Source organism: Scardinius erythrophthalmus, assembly GCF_964197995.2.
Source record: "Scardinius erythrophthalmus genome assembly, chromosome: 5".
Classification (NCBI taxonomy): domain Eukaryota; kingdom Metazoa; phylum Chordata; class Actinopteri; order Cypriniformes; family Leuciscidae; genus Scardinius; species Scardinius erythrophthalmus.
This window is the reverse complement of record NC_138225.1, coordinates 33138545-33152335: the sequence shown is the minus strand read 5'-3', so window position 1 is coordinate 33152335 and position 13791 is coordinate 33138545. Positions and strand designations below refer to the sequence as shown.

Below are 13791 nucleotides of genomic sequence, written 5' to 3'. Positions count from 1 at the left end.
TAGATAGTCATAGGCTTCTTCAGGCAACCATTCTCTTCTTGATATCTTTTTATTTTTCACTGCAAATCGGCACACAGACAACTTGGCTCACAAGCTTCTTGTGCGCATCATTTTAACAAGAAGAAATCCAGTCTGGCGAGATAACTCCTGTCTCACGCGTAATCTTTATTTCCTGTATTTCCTTTATTTCCTGTAACTTTTTTATTTATTATTACAGTATTATGTTTTTTTATTTTTATTATGAGGTTAAGTGCTCACGGAAGAGATGGGTTTTCAGCTGTCTTTTGAATGCTGTCAGGGATTCTGCATTCTGGATAAGGGTGGGGAGAGCATTCCACCAGCATGGAACCGTGAATGAGAATGTTCTGGAAAGTGATTTTGTGGCTCTCTGTGATGGAACCACAAGACGTCGCTCATTGACCGATTATATGTATATATGCTTATTTATCACCAAAGCTCTCTCTATTTTTGCTGTAGATCATTAAATCCTTACTCTGCCTCAGAAGTCTGTCCAAACTCAGTTTTGTAAGGTACCTTCATGCGGAAACGCTGCCTGCAAAGTCATTGCATGATAAGACAGCGAGCCAAGAAGTCAGCTGCATAAGTTTTTCAGATGCAGACATAGTTTGTAGACCAGAAAGACTTGTCGGTGATTATTGTTGTGTAACATGTAACCCCTGATAATTAAACAAATACATAAATAAATGCCATTTTGTGTTTTCATGACCTTTCATTACTGTTACCCATCCCCTAATAAATCATTACACTTTTTGTATGTTACCTAATACCACTTCCTTTGGCTACACTAACACCTCATTTGTGAAGACTATAAGCTGTGGGTGATAATTAGAGAGAGGGATAGACAGTCTGTGTCATTGTTTCTTTCAGCAGGCCTTATTTGCATCCACTCACCTCCTCGACCTCCTGAGAACCCTGTTTTTTAATTCGTACATTTAATGAGGGAACAAACAAGTTCAGCTCCAGAATGGAGAACAGGTTGACTCATCCATCATGCTCTCCTTTCATTACATAAACATGGACGTGAGCTCGGCCGAGCACTCTGAGTGCTCCAAACAATAGCAGAAAACCTGTATTCTCTTTTTTTTTATAAAGCGCTTTCAGTGTCTATTTGATTTAGAACTAGAGCATCAATTCACTTATGAGACGACCTGGAAATTGAGTGAACAAGCGGAATATTAGAATATTAGCCTCTCTCTTTGATGCCTGCAATTGTTCGGACAATTAGAGGCTGAAATTAGACAACATATTAGCTCGGTTTGTTCTAGCACATGATTGAAGGTCATTAGATGCAACGGCAGATGTGCAGAACCCACATCTAGGGGAAAGGAATATTCATTGGTTTAACCTCAACAACACAACGCTTCCCTGGGCACGCTTACCACATCCCTGATGACGGAAAACAATCACGCGTGCACCTGCAGACTTGTTCCCGCATGCTAGCATCTAATCAAATTAAGTGAAGCAAAACACCCTGCAAGTTCAAGAGAGATTTCAAATAATCCTCAAATTCTCCAAGCATCATTGCTGATATGCATGCACGCATGACAATAAACAGCAAATGAGATTATAATTGTCTTTCATTAGCGTGAATAAGGGTGAAGAGAATCAGTCCAATCCAATATCCGACTTCCTTTAGGGACAAGACTTGCTGTTTGAGAACACGGCGTCCTGTGCCTTCAGTGTCTGCACCATCCCAGTGTTTCACCAGCAGAACTAATGCACAAGCATTAGCATCTGTTGTGCTGGTGCTTTGATGTTAATATGGCTCTGATGACACCATGAGTGCAAAGACAAACAGAGTCATAGGCCACGCATGACTGACATGTCTCTGGGGTGAGTCAGTGGAAGACCTGCCAGTCGAAGCAGGCAAACATTATGAAAGACTTGGCAATGAAAATTAGGCCACACATTCTTTAGCTGATAGACAACACATGGCTCAAGGCCAAAGTTTAACACGAGGTTAGCACAACAAAAATGCCTTGGTCATTCCTTCCACCTGTCTTACTTTACCTGCTGTTTGCATTTGTCTTGACAGTCTTACATGATGTTCTGGTGGCTATTTACTTTTACTGATGCTTTTGCCATATAAACTTTGGTAACACTTTACAATGCTCATGTTACAGTGTAACTGGATACAAGTTACCACCTAAGCCATAAGAGAGGGACACTTCCAAATATTACAAATGAACAACGTGTACTTTATATTTATAATATGTATAAGGGGGCTTTCACACTGGGAACGTTTGCTGCGGTTCCGAGGGCGATTTTTCCCGGTGCATTTGTGTTCATCTTATGTCATGACAAACGTGCACAGCGCATGACAAAAAACATTTGATGTGGGTCAATATATTGTATTTTTTTATTAATTTGGTGCTATTATGTGCAGTAGAGTGAACGACACTTGGGTCGTCATCGGCTAAAATGCATTTGCAGGTTACGCTACTTCCTGAACAAGCACACACCAGAGTCAGAATTGCTTTCACAATTGCGCCACATTTCCAGTGCAACCGAACTCAGACCACCTTCTACAGGTAGTCTTGTGTTCGGTAACCCGGTGCGCTCCTGGGTCTGCATGACAGGTTTCACATTCATGCAAACCGTGCCTCGTTTCAACCTAAACTGCCAGTGTGAAAGCACCCTAAGAGAAGGTTTAGATCCAGTAACTTTTATCATTTCCTTAAGGCCCGTGCACACCGGGACGATTATCGGGCAGGCTTATCGCCAATGTTTAATGCCTTGTGAATAAACAAGGGCAAAGCGGAAAGCGGTAGGCGTAAAAAATGTTTTTTTAAAACGGCTCGGGTAAATTTTTTTGGTTTGATGCGCCGCGTTAAAAACTGGCCAACCAATGAGATTGCCGCTTTTGTTCACATGCCTGGAGCTGCTGAAGTTACAGTACTTGGTGGCGCTCAAGCACAAAATGGTTTTGCCAAGCACACATTGATAGAAGATGATGAAGAGGAAGTAAGTAGACGAAGAAGATGCAACGAGGCAAGATGAATGTAGAGCTGCTGGTCTGTTTGGTGTCTGAACACAAAGAACTTTATGACAAACGGCAAAGCAACTACAAAAATCTCAATAAGAGGGAGTTCTTATGGAGAGGAATTGCAGATCTAATAGGATTCGATGGTGAGCTGTGATAGCGCCATCTACTGTCAGGGAGTGAATTTGCGCGCCTACTCGGCGCATCGCCAGTGAAAATCTTGGGTGTGAACACAAAAACGTGTCGCAAAACATCTTGAAAAATGCTGGCGATAAGCGCATGCTTTATGCAAGGCTTTATCATGTTGACTTTTTTAATTCACATTTTGTCTTCACTAGTTCATTTAAATAATGACACATTAAAAAGTATATACTATTTCTAACAGTAACGCATATTTAAAAGCACTAATATTACATATAATCTTTCCAATCAATAGGGTTATTAAATCATTATTATATGCATGCATAATTATAAAAAAAGCAAAATGCTGTGTAAAATGATTTGAGAGGTGCAGCAGGCCTTCATGCCAACCTATTTCTTGTAAATTTCCCAAATACACCCTGTATTATTGCTATAATTAATTGTATTTACATGTATTGTGAATACATTTGAAAACTTTAATTTTGATAAATGTTTCCTTTATTTTTTACTCGTATGAAAGTTCTTCCACAAATCAGTAACATCCAATGTCTTTATATTTCTCTGTTATTCCAGCTTCTCCCCGTTTATTGTTTTGCATATCAGTCTCATCTTTGAACATGTTGTTCTCTCTCCATGTCCTTCCCTCCCTCCTCTCCCTGACTGCCTTTGCGTTCCATCACTGTAAGCACATTCCAGGCTGTGGTCTGTGTGCCTCTGAAGCAGCAGGTTCCCAAACTCTGAGGAACCATCTCTCTGCTGGAATGGAACTGGCTAGAGCACTTCCTCTCTCAATGAAAACCAGGCAAGGCCATGGCTTAAACACAAGGACTGTACGATACCTCTAATGTTTCCACTCATATTTCACAACTGAAGAGACTCCCATGCAGCCAATGTAAAGATGAAACATTTTGAGGTCAAAAACATTTGACTGAATCAACCTCACTACATCAAGTTACACCAACAAAAGTCATTTCTAACTGTGCATTCACACCGGACGCGAATAGCACGTCAAATTCGCGCCTGCCGCGTCTAGTTATACGCTTGACCACTTTGTGTTAATTCGCGCGTCAAGAGCGAAATTGACGTGCGTAAAACAAAAGTTTGAAGCGAAATTTACGCGCGTCAGAGCGAAATCCAGAGGCGAAAGTTTCGAAACCCGTTGGCGGCCATCTTTTTTAGATGTTTATCGAGCATTAGCATTAGCATTAATCGAGAGAGTCACCGCTCGTATATGCTCTGGAGAGCAGAAACAGCAGCGTAGGGGACATCGTCGCTGTACTCGGGTCCACCAAACCCTCCGGAGGGTTTCAGGAGTTTCACAATTTGCTCCAGGAGGTAGGTTTGGTGGACCTAACGGTGAGGACGCTGACGAGGACAGCGTAGGCCGTCTAAGCCTCAGCCTCGAGGGGTGGTCGCTGCCTGACGAGCCCGCGCTGTACAGCCCGGCGCGAGGTTCACCCTCGCCCGCACCCACCTAATCTGTCATTTATTTTTGTTTTGATAATAAATGGAGCCAGCCTCCAAAAGTGAAACCTGTCCTGTGATTTTTTTTTTTAGTTTTTATACACTAAATTGTGTTTGTTGTCTTTACATTAGATTAATAAAGTTTCATATAATCTAGAACAGATATGGAATAAATAGCATTCAATAAAAAATTAGTATTTGTCATATTGAAATCGAGTTTTTATGTGAAAGATTTGCTTTGTTGTGCATTTTAGTCATATTACAAAATAATTTATTGAGGCCAAACATAAAATAACATTTTAAACTGTCAGTTCACCACGTGATGCAGCAAGCAGGCTCCTGATTGGTTAACGCGGCGCGAATTGACGCAGAAGTTCAGATTTTTCAACTCGGGCGGCAGACGCGTCGTCGGTTAGGAACCTGGGTGTGCTCTTTGATACCAATCTTTCATTTGAAAGTCACGTGTCTAGTATCTGTAAAACTGCATTTTTTCATCTTAAAAATATATCTAAATTACGTCATATGCTCTCATTGACAAATGCGGAACAATTAGTCCATGCATTCATGACATCAAGGCTAGAAACACATCTCTTTGACCTAGCATACACATAACACATTATAAACTTCTATAATTCAATGTTAGGCTGCATAGATTAGGTCAGCTGGAACCGGGAACACTTCCCATAAATCCTGATGTACTCGTTACATCATAAGAAGAATGGCGTCTACGCTAATATTAGTCTCTCTGTTTATCCCGAGGTTTACCGCAGTCCACCGGATCCAGGCTGTATCCAGATCTGATGAAGGACCTGCGCCTGGACGCGACGACAGCGCAGTCCTGAAATGTCAACTAGGCTCTTCCCTGTGAAGGCCTCCCTCCCCTCCCTTTACCTATCTACAGATAAAGTGTTGTTGGGATAATTCCGGTTCGCGTGGCTACGTGGAAGCGGTAAAAATTCTGTATATGTAGGGAAGGACTACACGCCTGCGCACAAACGCGCATACCTATAGACTGAACTCGTAAACATCAGTGTTCTCACTGGTTTGCGTTTTTGAATTTGCACAGAAAGAACTTAAGAGTTTTCTGTTAAAACGGTGTCTTGTTAACGGCCCCTAAGTTAATAACTAATGATCATTGCGACGGAAGTGAATCAATCAAACTAACTTTAGCTGTACAATATCTTTATTCTAGAGCTGCTATAAAGACAAAACAATCTCTGTTACTTTAATTTCCTATTATCACTGTAAAGCTGCTTTGGAACAATCTACATTGTTAAAAGCGCTATTAAATGAAGATGACTTGACTTGACTTCAACGAACATTTCTTATTCTAATCAATTGAAAACGGTTATTCTGCTGAAATGTGATACAATTTTTTAAGGATTATTTGATGAATAGAAAGTTCAAAAGAAGCTAATTTTAATTGATTTTTTTCTATTATAAATGTCTCTACTATCACTTTTGATCGATATAATGCATCCATGCTGAATAAAAGTATTCATTTAATATTATTATTATTAAAAAAATCGGTAACACTATTTTGATGGTCCCTTTTGAACATTCTGTTGACTATAAGTAACTTTGCAACTACATGTCAAATAACTCTCATTAGAGTATTAGTAGACTGTCTGCTTAATATCTGCTAACTCTTTATTGTGATGGGTCACCAACAGACATTCTACTGACTATAAGTAACTTTGCAATTACATGTCAACTTATTCTAACCATAACTCTACCAGTCTACTAATACTCTACTAACACTCTAAAGAGAGTTAGTTGAAGGTGCAACGTTACTTATAGTCAACAGAATGTGTTAAAGGGACCATCAAAATAAAGTGAAACCAAAAAAATCGTAATGACCCCAAACTTTTAAACGGTAGTGTCTATATATAAATTAATTATGATTATATCTTATATTAATCTAACATAATGAGAATGTGGGAAAGTTATATAACACTGTACTGCACTAAACAATCTGGAAACTACTTCCTACAGAAAAACAAAATCCACTGGAACATATCAACCAATCAGAATCTAGAATTCTGACATAATCATGTTAAATACACTGGTAGTGCTCTGACAGAAAAATAACACAGGGCATTTAGGGTGAACTCATGAAAATAATATGTTGTGGTGCTGAGATCTTCATCGATTACAACGGTTAAACACACTGTACAATCACAACAGACAACTATATTATTATTCCAAAGTTTAAAAAGTTTTCCTTGTTTCTTAGGAGGAGAAGAGCCTCAGCATGAGAAGGCAAGCACTGAGGACCACTGAGGGAAGACAGCAGGGCCCAAATGTGAGACAGATCTCTGGCTCCTGTTTAAGATGCCAAAGCAGCTGTCACAACACTCAGCTGTGGTTCGGCTCAAAGGATGAAAGACCTCCCTTTGTCTCCCTCTTGAGTGAGCTAACATCTGCCTGGCCAACAGCTTCAATGATACGACGAAGAAGAAAAAAAAATCACCAGTGTTTCAACTGGAAGAGACATGGGTGGTTGAAGAAGAGGATCTTGGTAAAGAGATGAAAGAAGAAGAGAGTGGGAAGAGCTGAGATCTTCCAGTAAATCTGCTGGAACACCAGAGGTGTCCAACAATTTTGAGAGAAGTAAACAAAGGCTTAAGATGGAAGTACATACTAAATCAACACTCTCTCTGGAACCAAACACTTGATATCCTTGTGTGTGTGTGTGTGTGTGTGTGTGTGTGTGTGTGTGTGTGTGTGTGTGTGTGTGTGTGTGTGTGTGTGTATGTACGTGTGCTTGTGGGTGACATTTGGACATCCTGCTCCTTCCTCTGAACTGTGGGTGTGGGGAGCGTGTCTGGCCTCACGCCAGCGCTCTGACCAGACGTTCCATACAACATGTTCTCTGAAACCTCTCTAGGGAAAACTAATAGAATCTGGCATAAAAAAGAGGATGGATAGACTATACAGCAGTTCCAGTGACCATTAAAACAGAGGTGAGATCACAAAAAATTATAATAATAATAAAATAAAAAATTATATCAGATTCTATATCAGAATATATCAGATGTCTGTATTTAAGAAAATCCTATATACAAAATAAGTTGAATATTAAAAATACCATTAAAAAAAAAACAGTAAGTTAAGTAAAGCAATAAGGTGATATGAATTACAGTAATCCATTTTATAAATCTACTCATTAAAAAGTATTTTTCAACATTAAAATGAGATGTATACTGCCTAAAAAGTACATTACTGATCATTTTCAACTCAGTTTTCAAACAAAATGCAAGTATTTAGATGACTGTTTTCACCAAAACACATGGATCCAGACACTAGACTTTGGGTCAAATCCTGGGAATGTTATGCAACAGGAGAATAGTGTTAGTCATATGAGCAATAAAGCAAGGTCATAAAGATATGAGATGCAGGAGGGTGAAATGGACATCATTTAGAAGCAGCTGAAATATGATAGTGATAAACAGTGATTTAGAACCCTGCCTGTATGACTCTAAGGGCTGTAAACGAATTATGCAATCATGCAATTTTGGGGAATATTATGCATGACCCAGGGATCAAGTGTATGCACTGCAAGTCATTACTAAGCAAATACAGAGAAAATACATAGTCTGAACACTGAAAACATATGGATACTCTTTCAGATCAAAATCCATTTTGACTATTTTGTTCACAAAAAACAAAACAATATTGAATAGGACTATAAGAGCCAGATTAGATCTGGTTCCAAGTACAATTACACGAAAGGCTCATAAAAAAGTCACCAGTTCTCTCCCTTTGTTTACTATCAAAACTTGGTCTCTGTATCGCAAAGTACATCTAGTACGGCAATCAGTCACAGCAGTAGATTCTAAGAACAATTCATTTGACTTTGGACATTGTATCATTTTCAAATAGTCTTCATTTTCTTAAAATAGGCTTAAATAGCCTGTGTTTATAGGCTGGGCTATAAAGCTAAACAGCAAATACAGGTTTTCAAATGTTCACTGATGTTTTAGGTTGGACTTTGCAGTTATGTCTAATGACTAACCATGAATCAGATCTTATGTCAGACCAGGCCAGTTGCATAAACTTAGCCACAATGTTAGGACTGTCTTATTAAGAACTAGTTCGACCAACTAGCAGTTATCCAAGGGGTAATCATTCTTACTTTTCCAAGTCAAATTATACCGATCTACCTTTTTAGGTAAGTGACTTTAAAATGTCATGAGCTGTATTGAAGAAAAAAATAGATGACTAACTTTTTAAGTCTCCTAGTCAATAATTTTATCCTTTAAAACTCATCTTTGATCACCAAAATTACATATTTAAATGTTTTTTTCTTAATATAGCTTGAATGCAACTTTACACCCTTGCCTCATTTAGTATACGTGGTCCTATAAATATGCAAATTAGCCCCACCTCCACTCACTCACACCAGCTCAGAGATCCTCTTGTTGATGATCACACATTGTCGTGATTGGTTACAAGGTAGTTTGTGACGTCAGAAATACCAGCGATTTCAAACCGTGATTTTGAGACTGTCTTTGGTTCACTGCAGTTTTAAGGAGAAAATACTCAGCAATGGTGTTGACTTGTGAATTTGTAAATAGTTTGTCTTAAAGCATATTAAAAACACCACATAGACATATACACAACAATAAAAGCTTGGTTTTCACCACAGGGAGACTTTAAGGCCACATTAGCATTAAAAAAACGACAACACTTTACAATAAGGTCCTATTAGTTAAGGTAAGTTAATGCATTAACAACGAACACTACATTTGTTATAGTATTTATTCATCTTTGTCAACAACTGTTGTTATAGCTTATGTTAGCTCAGGCCTATTAAATGTTAAAATTAACAAGAACTAAGAGAAAAAAATGCTTTTGAAGTATTTTTCAGTTTTAGTTCATATGTATTCATATTGTATTCTTCAAAGCCCCCACAGCGTACAATCAGTGAGCTATTGCAGTCTCACGTCACCACATAAACAAGCCTCATTAAAAGAGATGAAGGATTATTCCTGAGCCAATAAGGCTTTTCAAATAACATTACTGCACTGTGAAAAAGCACCATTCTCTTAAGATAATGTAGAACAACTGCAAAAGCCAAATTAAATCTTTAAATAGGGTTGAGGTAATTATCTCCTCACAGGCCTTGGAAAGACCACCTCTGCCTCTAGCTAGCATCAGAGACTGACAAGGAAGAGAGGAAATTGGTGAATAAAGTCAGTAATTTTTGCTTCTTTTTTTGCGCACAAAAAGTATACTTGTAGCTTCATAATATTAAGGTTGAACCACTGTAGTCACATGGACTATTTTAATGATTTCTTTACTACCTTTCTGGGCCTTGAAAGTGGTAATAACGTTGCAGCCTACAGGGGGTCAGAAAGCTCTCGGATGTCATCAAAAATACCTTCAATTGTGTTCTGAAAATGAACAAAGGGCTTACGGGTTTGGAATGACATGAGGGTGAGTAATTAATGACAGAAATTTCATTTTTGGGTGAACTTACTCTTTAATATATTGGCTCTAATGTGGTTCTTCTAAGGCTGAAAACCCCTACAGACATTTTAAAGAGCACCTCAGAATATATCAAAGGCAAGTCACAGTCAGATTTAACTACCAGTTTAGAGATGCAAGTGGTCATTTTATATAGTATTTATTTTCATTTTATATACTGTATGTATATAGTTTTCACAGTTTGATATATCTGAAATTCTAAGTAATAAATGTAATGCGTTCACAGAACCCATGTTGAAACCATGCATAATTGAATTACATTTTAAATAAACTAGGAATTGGTAAATGGGATGTTGCGGCTGTGGCCTTAGGCAATGGGCTGGCCTGACGATGTCAGAACTTATTCTCTTTAAAACCTTTCTATATTTACTTTATATCTAAATTTAGCTTCCAACATGTCGACCGGCCCACTGGGAAAAGTTCTTTTTGCTCGCTGTGGCCAGTTCATCCCTGTCCCGAGCTGAATGTTTGGTTTGACGTGTAATCAAGCAGTAACACACCCTGGCAGAATCAACATCTAGAAGAGCCGCAGAGTGTTAACAGGAAAGAGCGAGTTTACTAGATGCATATATATCTGACTGTGCTTCTTAGATAGTCGTTAAACACATCCGGCATGAAGGAGCAAATTTGCAGCATAATGTATTTGCTTACGTCTGTGTGTCCTGCAATATGAAAAAAAGCATGAGTGGGAGTTCTACAGTGAGGTCATTGTGTTCGCGAGCAAAGGGTGGGCTGACGGTGCAGCCCTCTGTAATAAAGTTGAGTGGTTTAGGATTAGCCCGCTGTGCTGCGAGCATGCTCGCGCACAAAGAGGAAAGCTAACATTGCACATGGCAACCCTTGCTGACCACCCACACGCACACTGTACAATGCCACCATTTAAAACCCAGAACAGCAGTTACGGGTAAACAATGAAACCATCACGGTGGATTAACAAGTGTTTAACATGCTAATTGTACAAACATTGGTTGGAAGGTGCTGATATTACACTTTTAAACAGTGGTAATTTTGAGACTAAACATTAAGGTGGAGGTTGTGAACAATAAATACCGTAGATAATCATCCAGTTGAGAGTTGACATACTTATTTACTCAGCAGTGGAGAAGTGAGTTACACAAGATTTAATCCAATGATCTACAACCTGTTCAAAATTGCTGAGGGCACTTTTAAAAGAAAAGAAAGACTAACAAACCATCATTGAAAGTAATACATTATTTGGAAGGTGTGTTATTATTTGGAAGGCAGTGCAATATTCCTGAAAGAACAGCCCAGAGCAATCTGATGATTGCTTAACAAGACACTTTCCAAAGGAAAGCACCTACTCTTAGTTTACTTTCAGTTTCTCTGATGATCATGAGCTCTTTACTTTAAAAGCACCGGTTTCTTGTAACGTGACAGGTTCTTGCCCTGCTAAAATGGTAGGATACCTTGAGGCTATTTATTGTGCAATTTGTAAAATTATGTATGAAAAGAAAACAAGCTTACACACCTGAGCTGTTTGTTCGCCCTCGGTAGACGTCATCATAAGCCTTCCACTGCTGAGTGACCTGATACGCATGGATGAAGATCACCAGCACCCCTACCAAACAAATGAGAGGAACCAGGGCGGCCGTACAGAGAGCGGCATATACATTTGGGATGAAGCACCTTCAAAGATGACAAGAAAGACAAAACAGAAAATTAATATTGTCAGTGCACAATAAAGAGGATTGGAACACAAATGTATTATCAGGTTTATGGTTGTGTGTTTGTGTATTTAGTACTCCATGAAAGAATGATGGGCGTCCTTATGAAGTTTTATGAATGTTGTCTATTATCATGTTTGAACCACAAAAACACAAATTAAAGATGGAATATCCTGATATTCTCTCTTTCTGTCTTTCTCGGACTTCTTTCCTTCTATCTAAGGAATTTCTTCCAGTCTGCATTTGTTTTTGTCCTGTATGCAGTTATGAAGTCTCTGGCTGGTATTTGGAATGGGAAAGCTTTGGGAAACTCAACCCAGAGTAATCTTGTTATGACGTGATATGTATCAAAATAAGCAGCAGTTGCATTCTGTTCACAGGCCTGGCATCTCCCAGTCCAGAGCGAATGGACAAACACAGTCTGTACTCATTTCATAGAGAAGAAATGGCACAATGTAGCCATAATAGAATTCAGAGCATTTGAAATGCCTGTAGGAAAATAAACAGGTCATTTTTCACTAGACTTCATCTGATTATAATTTTGAAACGCCCGGTTTAGTATAATAGCCTATGCCAGTATATCTGCCACACAGAAAACAACACACATTTTTGAAATACAAAACAAGCATGTAGTTCAGTTTCTAGTTGTGATACCTGTAGAGTAACTATAGCATTTTTCAGGGGCCATTCACACAGATGTTTTTTTTTCATGTTTTCTTTTTTTTTGCGACGCAGGTCAGCGGAATAAAAAAAAAAAAAAAAAAACTCTGAAAGGTCTAGAGATTTAAAATTTATCATGCACAAGACAATGTAAAAGACGAGAGACACAAGAACAAGAGTGTCTGTCTCTAGTGCATGTTTACTTACAATAATGGTGGAAAATCAGAGCATTAAAATGCAAAAACGTTCTGTGTGAAGGGTCACTTACAAATGTCTCAGTATAGTTTTATTATCATTTAAATCATACACTTATATTGTTAGTAAAGGTTTTTTGCACACACACACACACACACACACACACACACACACACACACACACACACACACACACACACACACACACACACACACACAAAATGTACTTTTCATGACCATTTTGCTCCCTCCTTCACTCCAGTGTTGTTAAAGTTTACTAAAACTAAAATTATTAAAAGTAATTTTCACTAATTGAAATAAAGCTGAAATATAATGGAATCTGAATATTAGATGAAAAACTTAAATGAAAATGAGAAATGTTGCCCTGGCAGACAAAAAAAAAAAAAAAAAAAAAAAAACTAAAACTGAAATTAAAATATAAAACAAATAAAAATGGGGAAAAAAAGCACATAACAAAAATATTAAAAATGCTACTAAAATTAAAATTACTTATTAAAAATAAAACTGCTATAAAAATAAAAGCTAATTAAAAATATTATAATAGTTGTACCACTACATGGTGCCAATAGTCATGTCACCAGTTTATATTTATACATATGGTGAGTTTTAAAGTGTGTTTAAATCTGACCTTTAAACAAATGTGCTTCTATTACTATCAAGCATTTGACTCTTCCCGGGTCACAAAAAGTTCCCTATGGTACGGGAAAAGGCGAGAACTGCTGTGGCCTGTGAGGTGACATCATTTGTTTGCTCTTGGAAAGAGAGATGTTTGGCTTTCATGAGTCATCTGGGAGTTTACTTGCTAAGAGCTTCTTTGAGACAGGGTGAAGAGGAGTGTCCTTAGTCTTCTGTTATCACTACAGGCTTGGCTGGGGTGAAACCGAACGTATGCACAGTCACAGCTTGGGATCTCATAAACACAGAGAGGCTAAAAATAGCAGCTCTTCCCGACTTACCAACAACAGACCCTGACCACACACAATCAATGAATGTAAACTGGGCAAAGAAGAGTTTGTGTGTGTGTGACAGAACATTGCTTACAATACATTAACACAGGAAATGAGTAACTATGAGTCCGAAACAGTGACAAAAATAATGAGCTTTCATGTTTGTGGATGTATGAAGTGA

At 38.3% G+C, this 13791-nt stretch overlaps 1 protein-coding gene across 1 annotated transcript in view; it reads right to left on the bottom strand.

Annotated features, from left to right (window-relative positions):
* adgrv1 (adhesion G protein-coupled receptor V1) overlaps nt 1-13791 on the bottom strand; it is a gene marked incomplete at its 5' end in the record, with an annotated part of 147089 nt that overhangs the window by 21992 nt on the left and 111306 nt on the right. The window contains one exon of the mRNA XM_081366996.1: nt 11592-11749. Coding sequence (XP_081223122.1) covers nt 11592-11749 — 158 coding nt within the window. The remainder of the gene's footprint in view (nt 1-11591; nt 11750-13791) is intronic.